Source organism: Indicator indicator, chromosome W (assembly GCF_027791375.1).
Source record: "Indicator indicator isolate 239-I01 chromosome W, UM_Iind_1.1, whole genome shotgun sequence".
Classification (NCBI taxonomy): domain Eukaryota; kingdom Metazoa; phylum Chordata; class Aves; order Piciformes; family Indicatoridae; genus Indicator; species Indicator indicator.
In genome coordinates, this window is record NC_072052.1 from 575,482 (window position 1) to 602,208 (window position 26,727).

At 41.1% G+C, this 26,727-nt stretch overlaps 1 protein-coding gene across 4 annotated transcripts; it reads left to right on the forward strand.

The window, feature by feature from the left end:
- Positions 1 to 3,280: 3,280 nt before the first annotated feature.
- LOC128979120 (heterogeneous nuclear ribonucleoprotein K) lies at positions 3,281 to 26,727 on the forward strand. Of its 4 annotated transcripts, none has more exons than XM_054397222.1 (14): positions 3,281 to 3,329; positions 5,261 to 5,358; positions 6,229 to 6,285; positions 7,704 to 7,747; positions 8,725 to 8,797; positions 9,326 to 9,439; positions 10,445 to 10,573; positions 11,649 to 11,956; positions 12,876 to 12,930; positions 22,366 to 22,416; positions 25,150 to 25,171; positions 25,247 to 25,329; positions 25,742 to 25,911; positions 26,697 to 26,727. In XM_054397222.1, the coding sequence occupies exons 1-14, from the start codon at positions 3,281 to 3,283 to the stop codon at positions 26,725 to 26,727; spliced, it is 1,284 nt and encodes a 427-aa protein (XP_054253197.1). The 4 variants fall into 4 exon arrangements, with proteins under 4 accessions (XP_054253197.1, XP_054253196.1, XP_054253193.1 ...); XM_054397221.1 differs by lacking the exon at positions 26,697 to 26,727 and adding an exon at positions 26,636 to 26,669; XM_054397218.1 differs by lacking the exon at positions 26,697 to 26,727 and adding an exon at positions 26,636 to 26,669 and having other exon boundaries at positions 3,281 to 3,328; positions 5,248 to 5,358; positions 9,311 to 9,439.

Below are 26,727 nucleotides of genomic sequence, written 5' to 3' on the forward strand. Positions count from 1 at the left end.
AACCTCCAGTTTGCTGTCATTCTAACACTCTCTTCCTTTTAGGACAATAATGAATAGAATTGGATAATAAATGAGAAATAGTATATGCTTTTTAAAGTCCTTTTTGCCCCATCACAGAATTATCTCGGGAATGGGACACATACCTACCTACCTACTCTTCAAACGTATTGAATAGAGCCCAAGCCCCTTCCCCTGCACCCTACCCTCAGCCGAGTCACCCCATACTTATCCAGGGCAGGGGTGGTGCTGAAAGCGGGCAAAACCAGCAGGGTAGACCATTTCTCATCGCCCAAGTTGCGAGTAGGAAGGAAGGAGAGAACACACCTGCTCTCTATGTACAGTCCCCCAAAACCCCGCGCAACCCAACAGCCAATAGGAGGTGTGGAGCCACACGCGCCTTTAAAGCATCACAAGAACTCTGCCCCGCCCCCTCTGATGCTAGGGGACAAGCACAAGGCGGAGTTTTCACAGACGCCATTTTTTCCCTAAGAAACCCTGTTCTTGCTCTCCTTTACAGCCTTCCATTGTTTCAACTGTTGTTGCATTCTTCTCGTGGCTCCTGTCAGGCAGGTAAAAAACAAACAACAAACCAACTCAGGCACACTGCGGCGGGCTAGGGTGGTTCGCGCTCCTCTTCTCGTAATACCCAGGCCTGCATCACCGCGGTCCGCACGGAGGGCGGGGTGAAGTAGAAACCATTTCTGTCCTGATAGGCAGCTGCCTTACACAATGGGACCGCAGTGGGTCCCCATGGGGGGTGTGTGTGTGTGTGTGTGTGTGGAGAGAGGGCGGCTGTATTAATTGCCTGGCAGTACTGGTGGATGTGCGTGGTGGTGGGAGTTGTTCGTCTTTCTCTCTTGTACGTGGTGGGTGTAGGTAAGCGTAGCTTGCGCACGTAGCTGATGAAGGGGTGTCGCGCACGCGTCGAGGGAACTGGAGCTGTTGATTGTGCTCCTGTCGATGCTGCTGTGTGATATAGTAGCGTGGGAGGCCTAAGTCGTCACCACAGATTTTTGTGGGTTCTCGCAGGGGCAGTGCACCTCTCCGCTGGTGGGGCGGTGGAATCGAGTAGGTCCGGGAGCTGCTGCAGGGAGGAGGTAACTAGGAGTGACTCCTTTGCTAATGTGGAGTAGCTTGGCGCAACCTGCGGGCTCAAAGGGCCTAACCTATGCTGAGGGAAAGGCGAATAGAGTCATCTGTGTTTCTGCTGGCAGCCATTGCGCCTCGGTGACCTTTGTGCGGACGCGGTGGCCGAATCGGTGCGGCTCGCAGAGTAGCAATGTGGTGGAAGCTGGCTGCACTAGCGGATGCGCGCTAAGGCTGGAGGAGTGGCCGCCACCACCTTCCTGCGCCTATCTAGGGTAACTGCATGGGGCGAACGTTTGAGAATTTATGGTAGGCAGAGAGAAAGAACGCTCTCGGCTGTGGCCTGTGCTAATGCGGTCGTGCCAAACCGATTTGGGAGCGCTCTACGGCAGGGCCTGCTTTTAGGGGCGATGGCGGAATTTTTCTTGTAGTAGGATCATTGCACTCTGTCGCACCCGCTTGAGATCGGGTAAGGGCCGCCGAATGTCTCCTTTGTGTCTTCCCTGGGTAGAGTGGGGGAAACGTTGTGACCGCGTGGTGGGGGGGGGTTTTTTGCTCCCGGCTCCGCCTACCAGTGGGTAGGCGCCATTATAGTGGCCGCCATTTCTGCTGGTCACTGTTACAGCGGAGGTAGGTCTGGGGCTGTGGGGGTTATGTAATGCAGTCTCCTCCTCCATCCCCACCTAGGGAGTGAGCTGGGCTTCAGCGCGCTCTGCGGTGGGTTGGCTGGTTGTGGAGGTCCTGCGAGGGTGAACGTCAGCCAGGCTAGACCCTGCTGCGAAAGGGGAGGCGTCTGGGTGAGAAGGGGGTAGTTCGTTCCGGAGGGAGCGGGGTAGAAACGCGCCAGCGTCTCGTAGCCCTCTACTCGTTCTCCGTGGCCGCTTTACCCCTCCGATGTTTTAAAAAATATTGCGTTATTCAATTTAATCCCGCAAAGTCTCGTTTTATACAACAGCACACAGTAGCTAATTGAGAACATCTTGTCCTGAACACTATTTTACGTTGTCCACTTATAACTCTACCTTTTTTGGGAAGTTCGTAAATAGAAGAGGGTCTGGGAGGGCTAGCCATTTGAACCTGGTGAAATTTCTCTTCCTGCCTTCTTTCCCCCCCCCCCCATCCCCCGCCAACGCCTGCTGCTAGCCTGCAGAAACAGAGTAACTGTTGCAAACGAACAGATAATTGAAAGGATGTTTTCCGAAGTACCTCATTTTTTTTCTTGCTGAATACATAAGTGTGAATCATTTGCTCAGGCTATGGAAGTTGAGCAATAAAATCTGAGGGGAAAAATAGCATTCTTTGGCTGTTATCTGTACAAATTAACTTTTTAAGAGAATAAAGTGCAAAGTTGTTTTGCCTGGTTTTCTATTGTACTTTATATGTGTTCTCACGTGGACTTACCTTTTTAAAGATTTTTTTTTTTTAGCACCTGATTCGAAGCTCAGCTGCTTTTGAGCTTCTTTGTACATGTATGCAAAGGTTATACGTAACTACAGTGGTTACTTTTATTTTTTTAATAGAATTTTTCTAGTGTGGCTTGTGTGTAATTTCTTTTGTTCATCTGTGATATTGAATGGTATGCATGATACAATGCCTGCTAGTAAGTTGATAAACACTAGCATTTTATAAGTTATAGTAACGAGTTTTTATTCTAAGTTATTTATGTCTCAATCTACTGATTTTTGTTATAGCCTTTTTTAAAAAGGAAAATCAAAATACTTATAGAATATGCTAAGAATAGGACCTAGGTAATCGTTCACTTTACATATCTGATTGCTTAAAGCTAGCAAATGCTTGAAGACAGATCATGTCCAGAATTGTTCAGACTATAATTGTTTATCTCTGAGTTTGCAGACTTGATTATTACTTCTCCCCTTAGTGATGTGCTTAGCCTTGTTATGTTTTCTCACTTATAAAGAAAGGCTTTGCAGCAAACCCTCTGGTCAAAACCCCATTTTGAGTTGTGAGAATCAAGCCTGTAAGTAAACAGAGCCTGATCTATGCTGTTTTCATAGGCTTGTTGGGTTTTCATCCCACCCAGAACGCTTTATTCTTGCTCTGCAAGCATATATAAAACTGGTAAGTTCTAAAAGCAGTAATCTCTTTGTTTATCCCTTCCCCCCCAATAGATACGCTAGCTTTTTTTTTTTTATTCTGCAACAGGTTTTATCTGCACACTTGAGAATAAAAGGTAATGGAGACTGAACAACAGGAGGAGACCTTTACCAACACAGAGACAAATGGTAAGTCTTTTTAGGGGCTATTTTATTTGGGGGGGAAGAACCTTTTTAACTCTCACTGTTTCAATAATTTGTGTATCAAATGTTTGTATTTACAGTATTTTTATAATATTTCCATGCATTCCACATGGTTTTATATGTTGGGGGGTTTTTGTATCATGAATACAGAATTTTTCTTTGGGAGCATTTTTGATGTGGCATAAGTAACAAAGTTATAACTAAGAATTTGAAAATATTTGATAGCTAAATACTCAGTACTTGTGTGGACAATGTGATCATGTAAAATTTTGTCAGGCATATCCATTTATTTATTGCAGTTTGTTATTTTGAAGGAATGTAAATATATATGTGAAGTATCTAAATATCAGCTACATGAAAAAATATGGAAGAACTGAAAATTTGTGAAAATTAGTGAAGAGTTAGGGTATTAGCATTGAAGTGATTCATATCAGCTTTTCAAAGCTATTTAAAATACTATTTTCCTGTTGTTCAATCAATATTTTGGTGCTGGACAAGCTACTTTTGGTCTTTAAGGTTTTCCTAATAGTAAAAGAAATACTAGGTAGGTGATGCTGTTAAATTTGCAAAATTCTCATTTCAGCTGTAGTTCATTGATTTGGAATGAGTCTTCAATAATTGATATTGTGCTGGTTTGAGGCCAGCCAGAACATCTCTTGCCCCGAAAGGGACAAAACAATGACACACGCAAACGGATTGGAGAGTGATGGAAAGTTTAAGTGGAAAAAAAAGCGATTGGTGAAAATACAGAAAAACTACAAACTACAAAGCATAGTGGAAAAGAACATCCCAAAGCATACAGAGTCCCCCACACAGTACCCAGAGGTTTCCCAATCCTTCCCTCCTCCCACCTGAGGGTCTACCCAATCCCCCAGGGCTCTTCCTTCCCCCCCCCCCCCCCGCCACTGCTAGGCAAGTCTCAGGCTGGCCAGGTCTGAGACTGCCCCCCCCTCCATTCTCCTCCTGGCATTAGGCCTAGTCAGGCCTAAGAGGCCTGAGATACTCCCCCGGCATTACCCGATAAGAGAAGACATCTCCCATGGGAGCAGAGAGGGAAGAAAGAGGAAGAGGATGACTCTGCAGATGACTTTATAGGGTGCAGGATTTATGGGTAGAAATATGCCATTTCCTGTGTCCACCCCTTTGGGTGGGCACCCAGGACACCAGAGGTGTATCTCATGCAGCAGTGGCAGGGGGCACCCAGCCTAAACTGCCACAGATATGTAGGCTGATGAAGTAAAAACCTGCTTCTGTGTTGTTGGGGAGCTTGCTTGTCAGGAACTTGTAAGGGAGAACCCGCGGTGAGGGAAGACCCGCACAATCAATATGATTGATAATCAAGTCTCAACTTTATTGTTCAAAAGCACAGCTTATATAGCATCTTTGGCTAAATATGCACAAATGGCATAATTCTATTGGTACATCTTAATTGAATATACCAAGTGTCATCATTTAATTGGTTTAAGGTAAAAAGCTCGATTATAATGTCACGCTTACTTGCAATTAATCCTGCGTGCAGTTCCACAAACTTCTCTCTAATTAGGTACTTGTTTTCATCCTGTTAAACACAGCTGCAGGGACAACCACAAGGCCATAGTAACCTTGGCACATCCTGTAGTTCGATAACACAGCTGCAGCACATCAGCCTAAAAGCTATCTGTGAGCAATAAGCAAAAAGATGGAGTACGGCCTACACATTTTGCTCAAATAGTTGTTCCATAGAACCATGTCCCTTAGATTCGAGCCATTCTCCAACACTGTGTTATAGATAATCAGAGCAGATGTCAGAAGTTAGCGTTGGGCTAGTTGGAGGGAATGCTTCATTGGGAATACAGTGTGTTAAATTGATATACAATTTTATTGTTGCTTTGTTAAATCTATGTTTGTGTTTTTCTCCCTTATGGACTTATCTACAGGCAAACGTCCTGCAGAAGATATGGAAGAAGAACAGGCCTTCAAAAGGTCTCGGAATACAGATGAGATGGTTGAGTTACGCATCTTGCTTCAAAGCAAAGTATGCTTTTTCAGTATCATTGTTTCTGCTTATACCATCGCTTAAGAGCGGTAACAAACTGTATGTTTATAAAGAACATGTCCTTTATTTAAAATAATTAAATATTAGGAATGTTTGTAAGTGTGCATGAATGATGGTACAAGTGTATTGCAATGGTATTATCTCAAATTTTTTTCAGGGGTAAGTCTTCAATAATCTGTGGGACTCATTTTTTTAAATGAGTACTTTAAAAAAAAATTAAAGCAATAGCAGTTATGAGTCACTTTCTTATGTCGGAGTGGAGCATAATTGTTTCCATGGGAATGACTGAGTATTAGCCTTTAGAAAGTAAGCAGTTTAGAGAATGATCATCTTATAATTGTAAATTAAATGTGAGAGGCAAGATGAGGACTTCCTAGATTTATTAAATCCAGGAAAACTAATACAATCCTGAGGAAGAAATGCGGGAGTGATGTTTCAGGGATTACAATTGCTTCATTGACTAGTATAAATTGTTACAGTAAAATTGCTATTTATTAGTCTCCTTTAGTGTTTCCAGTTGTTACAGATGTTTGTGCTGTTTGAAGTAACTCAGGCTTGTGTAGGGGCAGGGGAGTGTTACCTTAACTCTGCATGGCATTTCTGATGAGTAGTCAAGTTACACGGAGTGCTGCAAAATATTTGTGGTCCTGTTAGCATCATGTATGAACTGCGTAATAACAATAAATTTGCATATAGTTCTTGAAATAGCCTACTAAAAATGTAGTTTTACAATTGCCCCTGAATGCATCCCACAAGGTAATGCAGAAATAGATACGTTTTTCTTCGTCTTCAGTTAAATGTAATTTGTGCTGTATTAGCGTAATGTGACTTCTGAAAACTATTTTCCAGAATGCTGGAGCAGTGATTGGGAAAGGTGGCAAAAATATTAAGGCACTTCGTACAGATGTGAGTATATACAAGTTTACGTTAATTAAATACCAATTTTTTTGAGTGCTCCATTGAAAACTTGATTGTATATGTTTATAGGAATTGATCAATACAAATCTAAAAAAACAATTTATCAATGGCTTATAATTAATGATTGTTAGAGGAGATAAGTTTTTCAGCTTGTGTTGTAATTGAAACTCGACTCAAGTTATGTGGGAGGAGAGGTTTATATTGAACCTCTGCATTCAAACAGGGTTTCTCTAAATTACACATTTTAAATGGGTTAATATCTTTAATTAGAAATATTGTGGCAAAGTGTAAAACCTTTAACTGCCATTTTCCGTATGTGTGAATCAGTTACAGTACTAGTGAAAGCTCTGAGGTGGCTGGCTTCGCCCAGTGACAGAAGAATTACTTTACTTGCTTTAAAAAAAAAAAAAGCCTTCATAATGATCCATCTGTTCTTACTTTTAACAGTTTGGACATAAAGCAGAAAAACATTCATATTAAGGTTGTGCAATTTAAATACAGGTATAGAATAGGAAAGAAACATTCTATTACTTGGAAACGCTTTTTTGTCATTGCTTGTTTACTTATAGCGGATTGACTCTTGTGATTAGACATGCTTGCTGTAAATGTTACGTGTTTATCAAACTTGGAAATGCTTTCTAAGTTTCATTTGTTTACATTCCTGTACTTAGCATCAACTATTTCAGCAGTTCTTTCAAGCAAGACTTTAACGCAATATTTGCCAATATATCATTACAGAACCAGTTCCATCGAAGTTCACAAACTGTAGTAACTAGAATTGAGGATTAAGTTGAAGTGATCAGGAATCATACATACACTCACTAACTTTGGCAGCTAATATTTTTGTTTGCTTTAAGTAAATACATCACTTAAGTCCAGATAATTTAATTGGTCTGAAATGCTGACTTTCCCAACTTGCCCAAGGTTTCAGTAACGCAGTTCTCAACAGTTTGTCTATGTTCATGAGCTGACCTGCTACTGAAACATTATGTTAAAAGTAAAATAGTTTAGTCAGATAAAGTAACTCATTAAGATCCATACTGTTAAGCCACAGTTGATGTAGCAATCCATTATTGTGTTAGTTTTCAGAACAACTTAAACTTGCTTCATTAACTGAGAGTAATGAGTATAGTTTGTATTAAATTAAAATGTATTGCTTTTCCCCCTTTTCCCTCTCCTTTTTTTTTTTTTTTGGCCATATATCTCCGTTACCCATGTACTGGATCGTCTTGCCCCTGCGTTGCCCACCATGACGTTGGCCCATCCGCCCCTGAACGCCCATGTGAAAACCCTGGTTGGCTATGCCCAAAAATGTGTTTGTTGCCAAACGGGTACCATACTTGACAACTTCTGATTGAATACCCATGCCCAATGCCAACATCCACGAACGCCAATGACCAATGCAGTACAATGCAAGTGTTTCAGTCCCAGACAGCAGTGGCCCTGAGCGGTATGTCCCAACAGTTTATGCCTCACTGCCTGATTAGAAAGAGAGAAATGTATTTTATTACCTGCCTTTTATATAATTAAATAGTATCCCCTTATGGACCATGTATTGTGTTTTCTAAAAGCTTTGTCTTATTTTCCGCATTAAGTCTTCTTGTCACCAAACTACGTGAGTTGGCCACCCAAACAATCCACTAACTTTACTTCAATGGAAGTAGTACAGCTTCAAGTGTTGCATATTCACTGCGTTATAGATCAAATTGTTTCGAGAGTCTCTTGCCTGATATCTGTGGCCCACCTTGATCCCCCCAACATTGTCTGTTCCTAATTATTTCTGATGAAATACTGACTCTAGTTCACTTTCCTTTTTGCTTCTTGTTTGTGTTACATTTTTGGTTTGTTGGGGTTTTTTTTTGTTTTTTTTTGGGGGGGATGGGGTTGTTTTTTGGGGTTTGTGTGTGTGTTTTTTTTTTTTTTGTGGTGGTGGTGTTATTTGGTTGGTTTTCCTTGTATTTATATTTCTTTTTTGTAGAGCCCATTAGTAATCTAATTTCTATCTGGTCTTTCAACCTAACTGGACATAATGTTGACCACCTGCATAACCCCACTTTTTTCCACAAGGTGTGCCAGTTTTACCAGTGTAATGGCAAGGATATATTAAATTAGTGGTGGTGGTAAATGCAAATATTCACTTCTACTTTCAGTTCTGCATTGATTTCTTGCCCACTTAATCTGAGCCCTTTCAAAAGCTCTCACTTGCTCTCTCTCCAAGATTTACCTAGTCTTAAATTCATCATGCATATGTATTGGGCATAAATATGCATGTGTTGTAAATCCAGTGAATAGGTTTATTTTAAATGGGGAATATTAATTGTCAGTTCTTCTGTATAGCCAATTCTGTGTATGGTTATGAATATTAAACTTAATTCTACTACTTTTCCAACTTCTTCATATTTTCTGACACTATGGCATCTTAAACAGCATCTTGAGTATAAGTGCAGACACCGAGACAATTGGAGAAATCTTGAAGAAGATTATCCCTACTTTAGAAGAGGTATGTCTCAGGTTTGTTTCTTCAGAGTTATAAATTTTGATTAAGCCAAGATAACTGTAGACGATTGTGTGCTATTTTTAACATATTAAATTAGGAAATATAAACCCATCCTTTTCTGGAAGGAGGCCTATAGCTCTCAAGGTACACTTATTTTAGTAGAGGACTGAGAAAATGAGTATTTGGAATGGCCTCCCTCCTTTCAAAATATGTTTCCCGACTTTAGTCCCCAATTTGGGGTAGTTGTAACTTCCATCCTGTGTTGTGTTGTATGATATCTTAAAATTTTAGCCAATAATAAATAAGAAAAACTAATTTGACCTCAAAAGGCAAGTACTTAAATAGGTATAATTTTCTTGTAGCAAATAAAGTATTGCAGTTCAGCAGCAAATTAAGCCGTACCAGGGTGTTTGGAGAAAAATCTTAACAAAAAAAACCCCACCCAAATTAGTATTTTAATTCCTCTTCCCCCCCCATTATTTTTCCCCTGACTAATATTTTATTCTTTCCTTGTATGCATCTTGTTTACAGTATCAACACTACAAAAGTAGCGATTTTGACTGTGAATTAAGACTTCTAATTCACCAAAGTCTAGCAGGAGGAATTATTGGTGTCAAGGGTGCTAAAATCAAAGAACTCAGAGAGGTACTGTTTCCTATTCTTTTCAGATTCTCCTTTTATTCTATAAACAAATCAGATTTTTGTGTTCTTGAACAGGGAGTATATGCATCATCTGTGCAATAATCCGTAAGTTACTTATTACAACTTTCTTGCAAAAAGTCAGAAATGAAGTGGCTGTTGGTGTTGGTGCCTGGGATTTCTTATAAAGCTTTTAAGCATATTAGCAGTAATCTTCATAAAAAAGGTTACTTATTTAAAAATTAAAATGTCATTCATCATTTCTTCTGGAATGAACTGCTATACAGATTATGTTGGTGGTGTTGGATTTATGTGTTTGAATATCAATAAAAAGCGTAGTATGGGGTTTGGTTTTTGTTGGGAAATTGTTTGGGTGGGTTGATTTTTTTTTTTTTTTGCCTTTTTTTTAAACTTCCACTATATTCTTTGAAGGACCTTTCCTTGTGAAGGAGTGTTTTGTTCTAAAAAGCTAGTGATTTCTGAATCAGGAGTATTATTCTTTTATTCTTTTTTTTTTTTTTCTTTTCCTCTGGCATTGTGTTAAAGGCAATTCCAGATCAGTTTAGGCGTATGCTACTGTGTTTGCACTGAGGAAAGCAAGATGGCTAGACATAATCTTGGCTGCATTGCTGTTTTGTATCTAAAGCATGTTTTTATGACATGAAGGTTTATAGCTTAAAATGAGTATGTGGTCCTTTTGCTAATATTTGAAGTGACTGTGTAGATGAGCCATAATTGAAAGATTTTTTTTTTTTAGTTGAACTTTTTTCCTATTCACTAGCGTTTCACACGAACTCATGTCACTGCATGTCTTAAATATAATATCCTAAAATTTTTGGTAAAAACTCAGAAGCAAGTATTCGCTTAAAATGACTGGAAGCTTAATGGTCTGGTTTGATTGTTTCTTTAGAAATGTTGTGGTGTGTCTTAACACAATTTGTTTTCAATAAGTTTATACAATTGTTAAAAATAAAATTATTTTAAGATTTAGGATTTTCTTGTCTTCAACAGAACACTCAGACCACCATTAAGCTCTTCCAAGAGTGTTGTCCTCATTCCACTGATAGAGTGGTGCTTATAGGTGGAAAACCTGATAGAGTTGTGGAATGTATCAAGATCATCTTGGATCTTATCTCTGAGGTAATGTCTTAAACTTACTATTTTTTCATTGATATTCATGAAAGTTGAGATTATTTGGATGGAAAAATTATCTTTCTATTTCTATGACGAATTTAGTGCCTCTTACTTTTCCAATAATAAAATAAGTGTTGGGTTGTTAGCACCCTTTGAAATTATTTCTGTTTTCTAGAATTGAAATGTACCTTATTGGACAGGGAAGACATTTTTTGTACCAATGGACTAGCAAAATAAGAAATTTTAAATTGTGGAGGAAGTGAGACAAATGCGTGTGCCACTCATCAGTAACAACAACTTCGCTATCATAGTTAAGTTCTCAGGAAGCATATCACTATTCCTGTCCTTATCAGCACTGTGAAATCAGCAACTTATTCAGAATGTGTAAATCATATTAAATAGAATCATTAAGGTTTGAAAAGATATCTAAGATCATCAAGTCCACCCTTCTACCCAACACCTCCATGACCAATAGACCATGTCCTGAAGTGCCACATCTGCTCTTCTTGGTGATTCCACCACTTTACTGGGCAGCTTATTCCAATGACTGCCCACTCTTTCAGTAAAGAAATTCTTTATAAAATCCAATCTAAATCTCCCCATGTGCAGCTTGAGTCTATTACCTCTTGTCCTATCATTGGTTACTTGGGAGAAGAGTCCAACACTGGCCTCACCACCTTCTTTCAAGTAGTTCTGGAGATCACTTCCTTACTCCTTCTGTCCATGCCGTTTCTGATACAGGCTAGGATGCTGTTGGTCTTCCTGGCTACCTGGGTGCACTGTTGGCTCATGTTTAGCCAGCTGTCAGCTAACACCCTTGGGTCCCTTTCTGCCAGGCAGCTTTCCAGCCACTCGTCCCCAAGCCTGTAGTGTTGCATGGTGTTGTGACCAAAGTTAATTTACATTTTAATATAGTAATTAATATAGTGATTTAATGAAATATAGTAATTGTAACAGTCAATGCTAAACGGGGGGGAGGGGGGGGTGTTGTTTTTTTTCTTTGGTTTGTTGTCTTGATGTTTGATTTTTGTTTTGCCTTTTTTATTTTTGTGGGTGGGTTTGTTTTCTCTGTGTGTTGTAGTCTCCAATTAAAGGACGGGCACAGCCTTATGATCCCAATTTCTATGATGAAACGTATGATTATGGTGGCTTCACAATGATGTTTGACGAGAGAAGGGGACGTCCAGTAGGCTTTCCAATTCGTGGAAGAGGAGGCTTTGATAGAATGCCTCCTGGTCGTGGTGGACGACCTATACCTCCATCAAGAAGAGATTATGATGATATGAGCCCTCGCAGAGGACCTCCACCACCTCCACCGGGTCGTGGTGGCAGAGGTGGCAGTAGAGCTCGTAATCTTCCTCTTCCTCCTCCGCCACCTCCTCGTGGCGGGTAAGCTGTTGCATAAATGCGTTGTACAAAACTCAAGTTGAGTAAAATGTGCTGAATTATGCTATATTTGTAGGACTTGTTTCATGTTCCATGTTGGTAGTGATTTGTATTGGGTTTGGCTGAGAGGGAGTTAGTTGTCCCCAGAGCATCTTTTGTAGTGCTGTTTTGTAGTGGTAGCTGGAAAGGGTGTTAGTAACACACCAGTGTTTTGGTTACTGCTAAGCACTAAGGCTGTGCTTTTACAACATCCCCTCCCTTCCCAGCAGTAGGCTGAGGGGTGGGCAAGATCTTGGGAAGGGATGCAGTCAGGCCAGCTGACCCAAACTGACCAAAGGGGTATTCCATGCTATATGACTTTAGCTCAGATATAAAAGCTAAGGGAAAGAAGGAAGTGTGGGGACTCTTATTGATGGCATCTGTCCTCTGGAGCAACTGCTATGTGTATTCCAGCCCTGCTTCTTCGGAAGTGGCCAGACATCATCTGCTGATGGGAAGCAGAGAATAATATTGTTGTTTGCTCTTGTTTCCACATGTGGCTTTTGCTTTTTGTCTTATTAAACTGGTTCAATCTTGACCTATGGGCTTCTTGTTATATTTTTCCCTCTCTCCTGTCCATCTAAGAATGGGAACGATAGAGTGGCTTTGGTGGGTATCTGGCCCCCAGACAGGACCAAACTGCCACATGATTATGCAGGCTTCATTACACCAGCGAATTTTGAGAAGTATTTGAATTGAATTATTTCTGTAATGTAGGAGGCTACTAGGCCTGTCGTCAGTAGTTCTGTAACTTTTATGTTCTGAAGAACTTGATTAAAGCATTCAGAAATTCATAGTTGTGTGCAAATCATGAAAATTTGCAGGAGAATATATAAACTAGTTCATAACATGAGTAACGTGCTGCTGCTTTTTCTCGTTTTAGGGATCTTATGTCTTATGACCGAAGAGGTAGACCTGGAGACCGTTATGATGGAATGGTAGGAGTTAAAATTGATATTGTTTTGTTCAGTAAAGAGTTAGCACCTCCAATATCTGGGGAAACTATTCTCAAATACATACGTTTACATTGTGTGAAGTATGTGTGCTTCTGATTAAACTTTGATACCACTGAAATATTTTGGCCGTACAAATGGTACCTGCAAGATGATGACTGTTTGGGGTGTAAAGGGTATTTGGGATGTGACCTGTGTGGTTTTGGTTTGTGGGGTGCTTTTGGTTGGAATCAAAAGTTGGTAGGGCACAGTCCCTGCAGGTTTTATTACATGGGCCTTCTTTTAGACTTCAGCATTTTGATCAGGATGAGATCAATGGGAATTAGGAGGCTTTTTCAGATCAAGAAAGCATGTCAGAACAATGCTTTTCAACAGATCTTAGTAGAATTTGAGATTGTGAATAATATCTATAAAGATCTCTAGTTGGTCTGGCAGATTATTGCTTTTACAAAAAATGCTAAAAAAACCCCAAACACATACTGTAATTCCAAATGTTTTGGAGCCAGAACCACTGATAAGTTGAATTTTAAGTGAGATTTGGGTATATTTGACTGTGTTGGGAGAGAATTAAAAAATGCTTAAAGATATTCTTCCATGTTGTATTCTAAAATTCACTTTCTGGGAATTGCTCACTGTTGTATCCTCTTTCCTGGGAAGAGAAATCATAGGCACCTGTGGTTAACAATCTTTTCTGTTTGGCACATTGCTTGAGATGACAGATGAGGTTTATCTTATTTAAATGAACGGAAGAGAAAGGAGGAGAGGAGCTATGAAATGGCTACCTAAATGAGCATTGCCCCTTTATGAGAGGAAGAGGTAGTTACTTCCTGTAATGTATACTAGAAATATATACTACAAGAATGTCAAAATTGGGGTGCCAGAAGCCTTGCAGAAATATCAAAAGGAAAGATTTGGACTTAAAAGGAAAAAAAATAAACAACACCCACTTGTCAAAAGATTCACCAAAACGCCAGATTGTCTAGTAGGCTACTCTGGATCTTAAACTAGAATCGCACAGAATTTACGGAATCCCAGAGTGGTCTGGGTTGGAAGGGACCTCTAAAGGTCATTTAGTCCAAACTCCTCTGCAGTAAGCAGGGACATCCTCAACTAGATCAAGTTGCCCAGAGCCCTATCAAGCCTCACCTTGAATATCTGCAGGGATGGGTCCCCAACCACCTCCTTGGGCAATCCATTCCAGTGTTCCATTACCCTCATGATAAAGAACTCATTCCTAACATCCAATCTAAATCCATTCTTTAGTTTGAAGCCATTGCCCCTCATCCTATCACTACAGGCCTTTGTAAACATTCTCCCTCCATCCTTCTTGTAAGCCCACTTCAGGTATCAGAAGGTCGCTATTAGGTCTCCCTGGAGCCTTCTCTTCTCCAGGCTGAACAACCCCAGCTTCCTCAGCCTGTTTTTGTAGCAGAGGTGCTCCAACCCCCTGATCGTTTTTGTGGCCCTCCTCTGGACCTGCTCTATCAGGTCCATGTCCTTCCTATATTGAGGGCTCCAGACCTGTACACAGTACTCCAGGTGAGATCTCACCAGAGCGAAGTGGCAGAATCACCTCACTCGATCTGCTGGCAATGCATCTTTTGATGCCGCCCAGGATGTGATTTGCCTTCTGGGATGCAAGCGCACACTGACTGCTCATGTCCAGCTTCTTCCCCGTCAGCACCCCCAATTCTTTTCTCACAGGGCTGATTTGTCACCTCATCCCCTAATCTGTATTGATAGTGAGGATTGTTCTGGCCCAAGTGCAGAACCCTGCACTTGCTCTTGTTGAACCTCATGAGGGTCATGTGGGCCCACTTCTCCAGCTTGGCCAGATCCCTCTGGATGACATCCTATCCCTCTTGCATATCGACAGCACCACTCATCTTGGTGTCATTTGCAAACTTGCTGATGGTGCGCTTGATCCCATTGTTTGTATCATTGATGAAAATATTGAAGAGCACAGATCCCAGTGCGCATCCCTGAGAGACGTCACTTGTCACTGTTCTCCATCTGGACTTTGAGACATTGAGCGCTATCCTCTGCATGTGACCATCCAGGCAATTTCTTATCCTCTGAACAGTCCACCCATCAAATCCGTATTTCTCCAACTTGGCAAGCAGGATGTTGTGGGGGACCATGTCAAAGGCCTTACAGAAGTCCATATAGATCATATCCATAAGTTTTCCCTTATCTACTGACAGTGTCTTTCTATAAAGTGACTAAATTGGTCAGTTAAGACTTGCCCCTAGTAAAGCCATGCTGGATGTCTTGAATTACCTCCCTGTCCTCCGTGTGCCTTAGCATGGCATCTAGGAAGATCTGTTCCATGATGTTTCCAGGCACAGAGGTGAGGCTGACAGATTGATAGTTCCCAGGGTCCTCCCTTCTACCCTTTTTAAAAGCGGGTGTAATATTTCCTTTCTTCCGCTCACCAGGGACTTCACCTGACTGCCATGACTTTTTAAAATATTATGGGGAGTGGCTTGGAAACGACATCAGCTAATTCCCTCAGGACTCTGGGATGCATCTCATCAGGTCCCATGGACTTGTATATCTTCACATTCCTCAGTTGATCACACACACCTTGTCTTCACTTAGAGTGGGAGGGACTTTGTCTCCCTAATCTCCATATTGTGGGCCATTAACATGAGAGCCATGAGAGAGGGGTTGCCAATGAAGACTGAGGCAAAAAAGTTGATCATCTCAGCCTTCTCATCCATTGTTACTAGTTTACCTCTATGATGCCTTATTCATATTCTGATGTTTTCAAAACTTTTTTTTTGTATTTGCTGCTGGTAAAACCAGTGTCAGGGCATATAAACAAAGCAGCCTGCCTTTCCTGGGGTATCTAGTTGAGTGCAATCTTCAGATTGGTCACTAGTGTATTGTAATTCCATTCCAAATTGAATGGAACAGAAAATCTATTTGAACTCTATATAGTTTGACTGATTAGGTTGCTTGGCTTGCTTGACATAAGTTTCTACAAATAAGTGGGCATCACCTCTGCTCATTTTCCATGTTCCAATTTTACTTTCTCTTCAGAGTGGAGCTGCTTATGGCTTTGGTGGCTTTATGCATGAGTTTCATAGCCTACTTAAAATGGGGACTGCTTTCTGACACAGACTAATTTCTAGTTTTAGCTAGCCGTAATACAAATATCTTTAATTGTATAAGCAAATGTCTATGGGTTATGAGGTTGAAGCTGGGAGTGTCATGTAAGAAATGTAAGGTCTTTCTGAGGTTATGCATTTCTTGTTGAAACAATTTTCTAGCAAAACATTTAAACTTAGAATAGACCAATGTTGTTTGTGAAGTAATGCATGAGAGAGGCTACTTTCAGAGAATAGGAATGTCTTTTTAAATAAATGCAAGAAGAGATTCTTTTTCCAGTCCAACATTTTGGAGATGTTATCTACAGAAATCCTCTTTTTTTTCTGCCGGTTCTTTTCTCCAGTAAAGGTGGAAAAGCTCAGTAGTTCAAGACTTGTAAAATGGTGAACTATGGCTGGAAGTTGAATTTTCTGAGATGCGACAATGTGGACAGCCTTGTAAATTCTAAGACTGGAGGAAAGACGTATTTACAGATTATATGTAAAAAAACCCCATCTTGATACATTTTACTGAAAGACATTGCTCCTTAGTACAGAGATGTACATATATATTAGACTAACTACTCCAAATCAAATGCCCATGAACCATAATGGCTACTTTGATAGCTGAGAAAACATGAATGATTTTGCACTATTCTTTTTCTTTAATGTCCCCATCCCCTGGGTGCTTCAGATCTAGAAATACACAAAAAGAGACTGGAGGAAAAAAATAGTGGAGAATCATAGAATCATTTTGGTTGGAAAAGACCTTTTAAGATCATCCAACCATTACCTGACTCTACCAAAACTGGTGCTAAACTGTGTCATTTAGCACCACATCTATGTGTCTTTTAAACATCTCCAGAGATGGTGATTCTAACATCTCCCTGGACACCTCATTTCAGATAGTTGTAAAGAAAAAGTCTCTCATCAGCTTCCTTTCCTTCAGACTGAACAATACCAGTTCCCTCAGCCATTTCTCATAAGACTTGTGTTCAATGCCCTTCATCTTTGTTGTGCTTCTCTGGACCCACTCCAGCAACTCAATGTCTCTCTTATATTGTGGTGCCCAAATCTGAACACAGTACTCAAGGTGCAGCCTCACCAGTGCTGAGTGCAGTGGGACGATCATCTCTTTAGTCCTGCTGATCACACTATTCCTTATACAGGCCATGATGCTGTTGGCCTTTGTGACCACCTGAGCAGTGCTGGCTTGTATTCAGCCAGCTGCCAATCAACACCCTCAGATCTTTTCTCTTCTGGGCAGCTTTCTAGCCACTCAGCCTCAAGTCTGTAGTGTTGTATGGAGTTGACTCAAGTGCAGGGCCCAGCACTAAGCCTTGTTTGAACCTCTTACAATTAGCCTTGTCTACTGATATAGCCTGTCCAGATATCACTGTACAGTCTTTCTACCTTCAAGCAGTTCATCACTCCCTCACAACTTAGTGGCATCTATGAACTTACTGAGGGTGCATTCAATTCCCTCATCCAGATCATTGATAAAGATATTAAACTGAGCCCTGGGGAACACTACTAGTGACCAGCTGCCAACTGGATTTAATTTCGTTTACCACTACTCTTTGGGCCTGGCCATCCAGCCAATTTTTTTAAATCAGCAAAGTGTCCACCCATCCAAGCCATGAGCAGCCAATTTCTCCAGGAGAGTGCTGTGGGAGAGGGTGTCAAAGGCTTTACTGAAGTCTATGACTATGTGGCATGCTTGTTTACATGGAAGGAGATCAGGTTTGTCCAGCAGGTTCTGCCCTTTATGAACCCATGCTGACTGGGCATGATCACCAGGTTGCTTTGCCCATGCTGCATAATGGCACTCAAGGTGCTGTGCTCTATGATCTTCCCTGGCACCAAGGTCACACTGATGGGTCTGTAGTTCCTTGGGTCCTCCTTCTGGCTCTTTTGGTAGATGGGCATTATGTTTGTCAGTTTCCAGTCAGCTGGGACCTCCCTGGTTAGCTAGGACTTCTGATAAATGATGGAAAGTGGCATTTTCTGTATTGTGAGCCTGTTAGACTCTTGGAGTCACACCCCATCTTCTCTTGTAACTCCAATACTAAGTAGTGGAGCTCCTCTGCCTGAGCGCATTTCTAACATGTCTGCTTACTGTTGCCCTCAGACACTGGTATAAGAGCCAGGCACACCCTGCAGCCTGATAGTTGGGTGGCAGCATGTTTGCACTAGAGCTGTCTGTGAAGCTGCATCAGACCTGGTGGGTGCAGGGCTTGGGGACGGCATGGCCTTTTGCCAGGTGGATACCATCACTCCCAAGTTGAGCTGGCCAAGATTGTGCTCCTTCCTTGCGTGTTCCCTCCCTTGAATTTTTGTGCCAAGCCCATGTGGGAGTATGAGAAGTATACATAAAGCCATTTAATACTCTCTCTCACCCTCCCCCTTATTTCCCTTTAAAACTAAGGTTAAGTTGCAATAAGGAATTTGCCATCAATTAGGGTTGCATGTATATTCTTTTATTAGATGTAAAAGTCGCAGGGTGTAAAGGGTTGGAAGGGACCCAAAGAGATGGAGTCCAACCCCCCTGCCTGAGCAGGACCATACAATCTAGCTCAGGTCACAGAGGAACACATCCAGACAGGCCTTGAAAGCCTCCAGAGAAGGAGACTCTACAGTCTCTCTGGGGAGCCTGTTCTAGTGGTCTGTGACCCTTACAGTAAAGAAGTTCCCCCTTGTGTTGAGGTGGAACCTCCTGTGCTGCAGCTTACATCCATTGCTCCTTGTCCTATTACAGGGAGCAAGTAAGAAGAGCCTGTCCCCTCCCTCCTGACACCCAGCCCTCAGATATTTATAAATATTTATTAAATCCTCTCTAAGTCTTCTCTTTTCCAGACTAAAAAGCCCCAGGTCCCTTGGCCTCTCCTCATAAGGTCTGTGCTCCAGTCCCCTAATCATCCTCATAGCCCTCTGCTGGACCCTCTCCAGCAGGTCCCTTTCCCTCCTAAACTGGGGAGCCCAAAACTGAACATAGTACTCAAGATGAGGTCTCACCAGGGCAGAGTAGAGGGGTAGGAGAACCTCCCTCGATCTGCTGGATACACTCTTTTTAATACATCCCAGGATCCTATTGGCCTTTTGGCCACAAGGGCACATTGCTGTCCCATGGATAACTTGTTTTCTACCAGGACTCCCAGGTCCCTCTCCACAGGACTGCTCTCCAGCAGATCACCTCCCAACCTGTACTGGTGCAGTTAATTATTCCTCCCCAGATGCAGGACTCTGCACTTGTCCTTGTTGAACCTCATTTGGTTCCTCTGTGCCCAGCTCTCCAGTCTGTCCAGGTCTCGCTGGGCAGAGAGCCAAGCCTCCCAGTTTGGTGTCATTAGCAAACTTGCTGAGCAGACACTCTGTCCCCTTATCAACGTCACTGATGAAGGTGTTAAACAGGACTGGACCCAGCACTGATCCCTGGTGAACTCCACTAGTTACAGCTCTCCAGCTGGACCTGGCACCATTGATGACCACTCTTTGAACTCTATCTTGTAGCCAGTTCCTAATCCACCTCGCTGTCTGCTCTTCCATCCCACACTTCCTAGGATGTCATGGGAGATGGTGTCAAAAGCCTTGCTAAGGTCAAGGTAGACAACATCCATTGGCCTCCCTGAATCTACCCATTCAGTTATGGCATCATAGAATGCATGATTTCCCCTTGGTAAATCCCTGCTGACTACTCCTGATAACCTTCTTCTCTTCCAAGTGCCTTGAGATGCCCTCCAGAAGGAGCTGCTCCATTTTCCCAGGAATGGAGGTGAAGCTGACTGGTTGATAGTTCCCTGGAACCTCTTTCTTGCCCTTTTTGAAGACTTGAATGACATTGGCTCTTCTCCAGTCCTCAGGCACCTCTCCTGTCTGCCACGATTTGGCAAAAATGATGGAGATTGGCAGAGTGATAACATCAGCCAGTTCTCTCAACACTCTTGGGTGTGTCTCATCAGGGCCCATGGACTTGAGAATATTCAATTGGTGCAACTGATCCTTAACCCAGTCTTCACTGACCAGGGGGGAGCATTCCCTCCTCCAGGCTTCCTCTCCTTCATCCAGAGTCTGGAGTACATGGGGGAGTTCAGTCTTAGGAGTAAAGACTGAAGCAAAGAAGGTATTCAGCAACTCTTTCTCTGCATCCTCAGTTATCAGGGCTGCCTTCTCATTGAGCAGTGGCCCCACACCTTCTCTCTTCTTCCTTTTCCTACTGATATATTTGAAGAAGCCCTTCTTGTTCTCTTTCACTTCCTTTGCCAGTTTCAGTTCTAAGAGGGCTTTGGCCTTCCTTGTTGCCTTCCTACATGCCCTGACAACTTCTCTATCATTCTCCCAAGTGACAAATCTCTTCTTCCATGAATTAAAAGTTTCTTTCTTCCCTGAGAATTTCCTTCAGGAGCTCCTTGCTCAGTCATGCAGATCTGCTAGCACATCTACCTGATTTTTCTACTCAAGGGAACACACCTATCTTGGGCTTGGAGGAAGTGGTCTTCAGAAATTGACCAACTTTCTTGGGTTCCTTTACCTTCCAGGGTTGTAGCCCATGGGATTTCTGCAAGTATGTTTCTGAAGAGTACAACGTTAGCTCTGCAGAAGTCCAGGGTTGTAATTCTACTTGTTGGTCTGCTTCTACTTTCTATAATACTAAGCTCCATGTCATGATCACTGTTACCAAGGCTGTTCCCAACCTTCATGTCCTCAACCAGTCCTTCTTTATTAGTTAATACAAGGTCCAGCAGTGCACCTCTCCTTGTTGGTTCCTTCACTACCTGTATCAAGAAGTTATTATTGATACACTGCAAGAGCCTTTTGGAGTGACTGTGCCTGGCTATGTGAGCTTCCCAGCAAATATCAGTGTGATTGAAGTCACCCATGAGTACCAAGGAGTTTGTTCTAGAGGCTACCTCCTGTTGACTGTAGAAGGCCTCATCAACATCTTCCTCTTGGTTTGGTGGTCTATAGTAGACGCCTACAACCATTTCGCCTCTTTTTCCACATCCCTTAATTCTTACCCACAAGCTTTCAACCTGTTCTGCCTCCCTCTTAGGTAGAACTCAGCGCATTTCAGTTGCTCTCACACATAGAGAGCAACTCCACCATCTCGTCTTGCTGGTGTATCCTTCCTGAACAGTACGTAACCATCCATGACAACATTCCAGTTATGGGAGCTGACCCACCATGTTTCAGTGATGGCAATTATATCATAGTCATTCAGCCTAACACAGATCTCCAGCTTCTCCTGCTTATTCTCTGTGCGTTGGTACATAAGCATTTTGGGGAGGTAGTTAATCTATTGACTTTCACTCTTGCAGTCTGACCATTCACAGCCACTTCCATGGCCACCAACTTAGCAATGAGCTCTGTATGTGCTGATTTCTTATTACTTGATCCCTGTGGTACATCTCTGTAAGACAATAGTCAATAGATTCTTATTAAAAGTCAAATTCTTATTTAATACTATGTACTTTTTATCCAACCAGTGTTTCATTTGGTTTCAATTTAATTTCTGTTGGTTACCAGTAGTAGCTAGCACAGATGGGTCTGTAGAGAATAAAATTCAGTTCTGTATCTTAAGTTCTCTTACACCTAGGGTTTTAGGAACTGTTTTTAAATGGGCATTTATATTTTAATGTTCTATTAATGTGTTGCATGTTTTAACCCAGCAAAGGCCTTTGCCTTATTAGTAATTTAAAGTGGATTCTAAAAAAATACGCTTCTATAATTGTTTGCTGTTGAGTTCTGAAAGAAAAAAATGCTATAGAACACATTTGGGTTGGGGGGGGGGAATAAAAATATTATTACAAATACAATTAGGCAGTAATATATTCAGTTTAGCTATTGGCTATATGAGGTACATGGCAATGAATTACTGAAATATGAAAAGGGATATATTTCCTGCTTGACCTGCTGTTGACATAAATATAAAGACCATTGTGTTATTAAATGTCTTTCTAGGTTGTTTTTTATACATGAGAGAAATAGAAGGGTTTGGTATCTGGTAATAACATCTTTTAGTATGTAGTACTGGTTTAGTACTTAAAGAGGTTTTTAAAGAAACAAACTCTTTGAGCTTTGCTTTCCCCTTAGCTGCTGGTGATTGTTTGTAAGAGGAAAATCTGTTTATGCCACAGAGAAAAGGAAGAAGTGTGACCAGTTACAGTTCTCTTGCAGTGAAAGTATAAGAGTAAATATTTGTAGTAGTTTAAGCAGTGCAGAAAAATGTTTCGATGTTGGTATGTATGTGTTTGCTTGCCAAGCTACCTATAAGTCTCCATGATGTGGACTTAATTTGGATTAATTTTTTTCTTCCTGTCGTGCCTGGAAGATGATGCCGTGTCATGTGGATGCTTGTGATGACATGCAGCCACCAGAGTTGGTGAGTGTGCTTCTGCTTTTGATTGTTCAAATGATTTTTCTCAAAAATTAACTATTAAATTGGTGAAGTGACAACTGGAATTTCTTGAGATTGGATGTAGTCAGTGACATTTTATGTGGCATTGAGTGTACCCTCAGCAAGTTTGCTGATGACACCAAGCTGTGTGGTACAGCAGACATGCTGGAGGGAAGGGATGCCATCCAGAGGGACCTTGACAGGCTGGAGAGGTGGGCACAAACCAACCTCATGAGGTTCAACAAGACCAAGTGCAAGGTCTTGCATCTGGGTTGAGGCAATCCTAAGTACAAATACAGGCTGGGCAGTGACTGGCTGGAAAGCAGCCCTGAGGAGAGGGACTTGGGGGTGCTGGTGGATGAGAAGCTCAACATGAGCTGTCAATGTGCACTTGCAGCCTGGAAACCAACTAGTTCCTGGGCTGCATCAGGAGAAGCATGGCCAGCAGGTCAAGGGAGGTGATTCTTCCCCTCTACTCAGCTCTGGTGAGACCCCACCTGGAGTACTGCATCCAGTTCTGGAGCCGCTATTACAAGAGGGATATGGACATGCTGGAACGTGTCCAGAGAAGGGCCACAAGGATGATCAGAGGGCTGGAGCACCTCTCTTATGAGGAGAGAGTGAGAGAGTTGGGGCTGTTCAGTCTGGAGAAGAGAAGGCTCTGAGGTGACCTTATTGTGGCCTTCCAGTATCTTAAGGGGGCGTACAAGAAAGCTGGGGAGGAACTTTTTAGGATATCAGGTAGTGACAGGACTAGGGGGAATGGAACAAAGCTGGAAGTAGGGAGATTCAGGCTGAACGTAAGGAGGAAGTTCTTCACCATGAGAGTGGTGAGAGCCTGGAATGGGTTATCCAAGGAGGTGGTTGAGGCCCCATCCCTGGAGGTGTTTAAGGCCAGGCTGAATGAGGCTTTAGTCAGCCTGATCTAGCGTGGTGTCCCTGCCTATGGCAGGGGGGTTGGAACTAGATGATCCTTGTGGTCCCTTCCAACCCTGACTGATTCTATGTTCTTGCACCTACTGAAAAATCCCTGGAGCAGTCCTACCTCAGGTTATTGGCGATTTATGACCTAAACAGTGAATCCTATACAGGCAGTTAGTGAAGCATGCAGCAGCAGAGCCTAGAGAGAAGCTGTTCTGTTGTGTTGCATCTTTTGCACCCTACTTCAGTATTCTAACTTTCATTGTTAACTCTTGTTTTTCAGCACCCTGTAGGTGCATCTGTTTAGGAATATGGTTTATGTTAATGTGATGGTGAGAGTTAACTTCACCCTGTTGTTTTCTCCCATTTCAAATGAGGAATGTTAAAAATAATTCTTTACTTATAGTTGTGGGTAAACTGTTATGCATTATGTATCTATATATTTGAAAGTACTACATTTGATTAGCGTTTATCAAACTTCTTTCTCTTAAGGGGTTCAGGAAACAAAGTTTTAAGGGTGTCATCAAGTGTTTATGCTGTCTAGAAGATGGCAAAGTGCTGCCAAATATTAAATGTTAGTTCCTAGCTTACATAAACACTTATCTCCCATCAAATTCATTTTGCTCTTTTGCACTCTGGGGAGGAGAAGCAGCAGAAAGGGTCAAGAAAAGGATTGTTCATTAAAACAAGTTAGCCTGAGAAAAGGCTTCCCTGTGCAGAAATATATCAGCAGAAATAGGTGGAAGAGTATGAGTGGAATATGCAATTCTGGTCAGCCTCTGAATTAAGTTCTAAACATTGCTTCTTCATTATTTCATATTTTGCACTCCACTATAAGCTCTATTATGTTGTAGTATGGTCTGTGTTGTTAAGCAATGTGATTACACAACACAGGTTGCTTAGAAACAGATCAATTAAACAATTTTTTTTCTGAATATTTTCCATTTCGATGTAATTCCAAAAAGCTAGTAGGTAAATAGTTTTTTGGGAAAAGTAGTTGCATTACGACTTCTGCAAGCAAGTAATTCACACAAATTCCTGTATTTCAGCAATACTAATTGAATTCTAGAGAGGGGTGCGTATCTATTCTCTGCTTCTACAGGAAGATATTAAAATGGGGTGTTTGCACATTTAGAAGACATTAGATCAAATTAAGCACTTGATATCAAGTACCAGTATACAAATCCTGAAAATAAAAGCAGTCAGGAGTGCTGCATTGCAGTGATTTGGATTTGGTGTATGGTAGTTTTAGCAGAATAGCAGTAATTAGTGTCGTGATTGTCCCTTCTAAGATGCAAACAATTGCAGCACAGTCTGAATGGAGAGACCAATTATAGTTATTAGTGTTGACTTTTTCCTCAAGATGGAATGGGAGAGTTGACAGTAACCAGGTAAATATCTTGTCCCAAACTGAGACGTCAATTTCTCCTGAGTTTATAAGGGTGAACTCTGAGCATTCAATTGTAAGTGTAGTCTGAGGGTCAGGAGTAGATCAGCATCAAGAGCTGTTTGCCAGCTAAATTGATATGGTTGCTTGATAAACCAAGTATGGCTGAATTTTAATTCTCAGATGTTTTAATAGAGCAAGATAAGAAGTTCTCATTAGACCGTTTTCTCTTTGTTCCTGGTATGCCCTTTTGCCCAGTTTGCCTTTAATGGCATGTAGATTAAGGTTGTAGGTTAAGATTTTTGTGTGAAATAGACTCAAAGTTAACAGTATGATAATTGAGATGAAAACAAGTGAATGAATCATGGCTATTTGCTGTTTAAGTGTGTTCTTTTTCTTTTTTCCTGTAGTTTGAGGGTGGCTCTGGATATGGTAAGTTTTTATAGAGAATTTTGACATTGTATTTCATTTAGCCAGCAAGAAGCTTGATGCATACATTTAAATCAGACTATTCTTACACAGGGGGCCGTGGTTCATATGGAGATCTTGGTGGACCCATCATCACAACACAAGTAACAATTCCCAAAGATGTAAGTGAAGCTGACTTGCTTGGTGCTTAACTAGAAAACCACAGCCTTTTCTCAGAATATGGAAATAAATTTAAAATTATTTGGGATGCTTGACAAGTACTTTTAATATAAAGCAGGTGTTTCTAAATCACCAAAAGCTTTTCTTCTCCTTTTAGAGATGCACTGAACTTTTAAAAATTGTTGTTAATAAATATAGTCTACGTAACTTGTTTATACAAACAAGCATCTGGTTCTTCCAACTTTATCCCACCTCTGTTTATATAGTAAGTGTTACAGAAGATGTTTTAGAGCCTGTGAAAGAGTATGCTTTCATTGTAACTCTTAAAAATAAATTGATCTAAGCTACTTAAACAGTATTGTGTTTTTGCAGAGAAAGTTATATCATGAAATTAATCCAATATTTTTCCCCTAGTTGGCAGGATCTATTATCGGAAAGGGAGGACAGAGAATCAAACAAATACGTCATGAGTCGGGGGCTTCAATCAAAATTGATGAACCACTAGAAGGTTCAGAAGATCGAATAATAACTATTACAGGAACACAGGACCAGATACAAAATGCTCAGTATTTACTGCAGAACAGGCAAGTAGAAGCTTAATGCTGTCCTTACTGCCAATTTTGAAATTACTTTCCTACTATTACATTTGAAAGCTCTTCTCTGCAATACAGTCCTTAGAAAGCAGGATTTGACTATTGAACTTCTCCAGTGGTAGTTCTGCCTTGATTCCCTTTTCTCTGATCTAACTAAAATGAAGATTCCCTCAAAGCTAATCTTGATTGAAGACACCTTAAAGAAGTAGTCCTCTTATTTCTCTAGTGAAAATTGGTGCAAAAAAACCTACTTGTAATAAATTGCATAGTACCTGTAGAAAATATAGATTTCAGTGGATGTTGGTCTAGTTCCGTGTGGAAGACTAGTGATTTTGTTGTTTTTAGATAACTTAACTGACAACAAATCACAGTCTGCCATATGGCACAGACCATGCCTCTACAGGACAAGAGTTGAAATTAATTGGTGCTGTTATGCAGTGTTTCCCAGCTTACTGGCATTACTTTTTCTTCCAAATTATCAATAGTTCCACACTTATTAAAGCAAAACTAAGAAAAATGTTTGCTATCATAGTATTTACTATTGTTGAATTTGAATGTTTGGTTTTAGATTACTATATATTTAAATGTGCTTAAAATAATTATGTTTATAATTATTAGTCATTAGTCCTTTAAAATTAGTTGCTTTTAAATATATTGGGATTTTGTATGTATGGTCAATCATTCTAATACATGCTTTTTTCTTTTTCTTTTATAGTGTGAAGCAGTATGCAGATGTTGAAGGATTCTAATGCAAGATTATTTTTTCTTTTTTATAGTGTGAAGCAGTATTCTGGAAAGTTTTTCTAA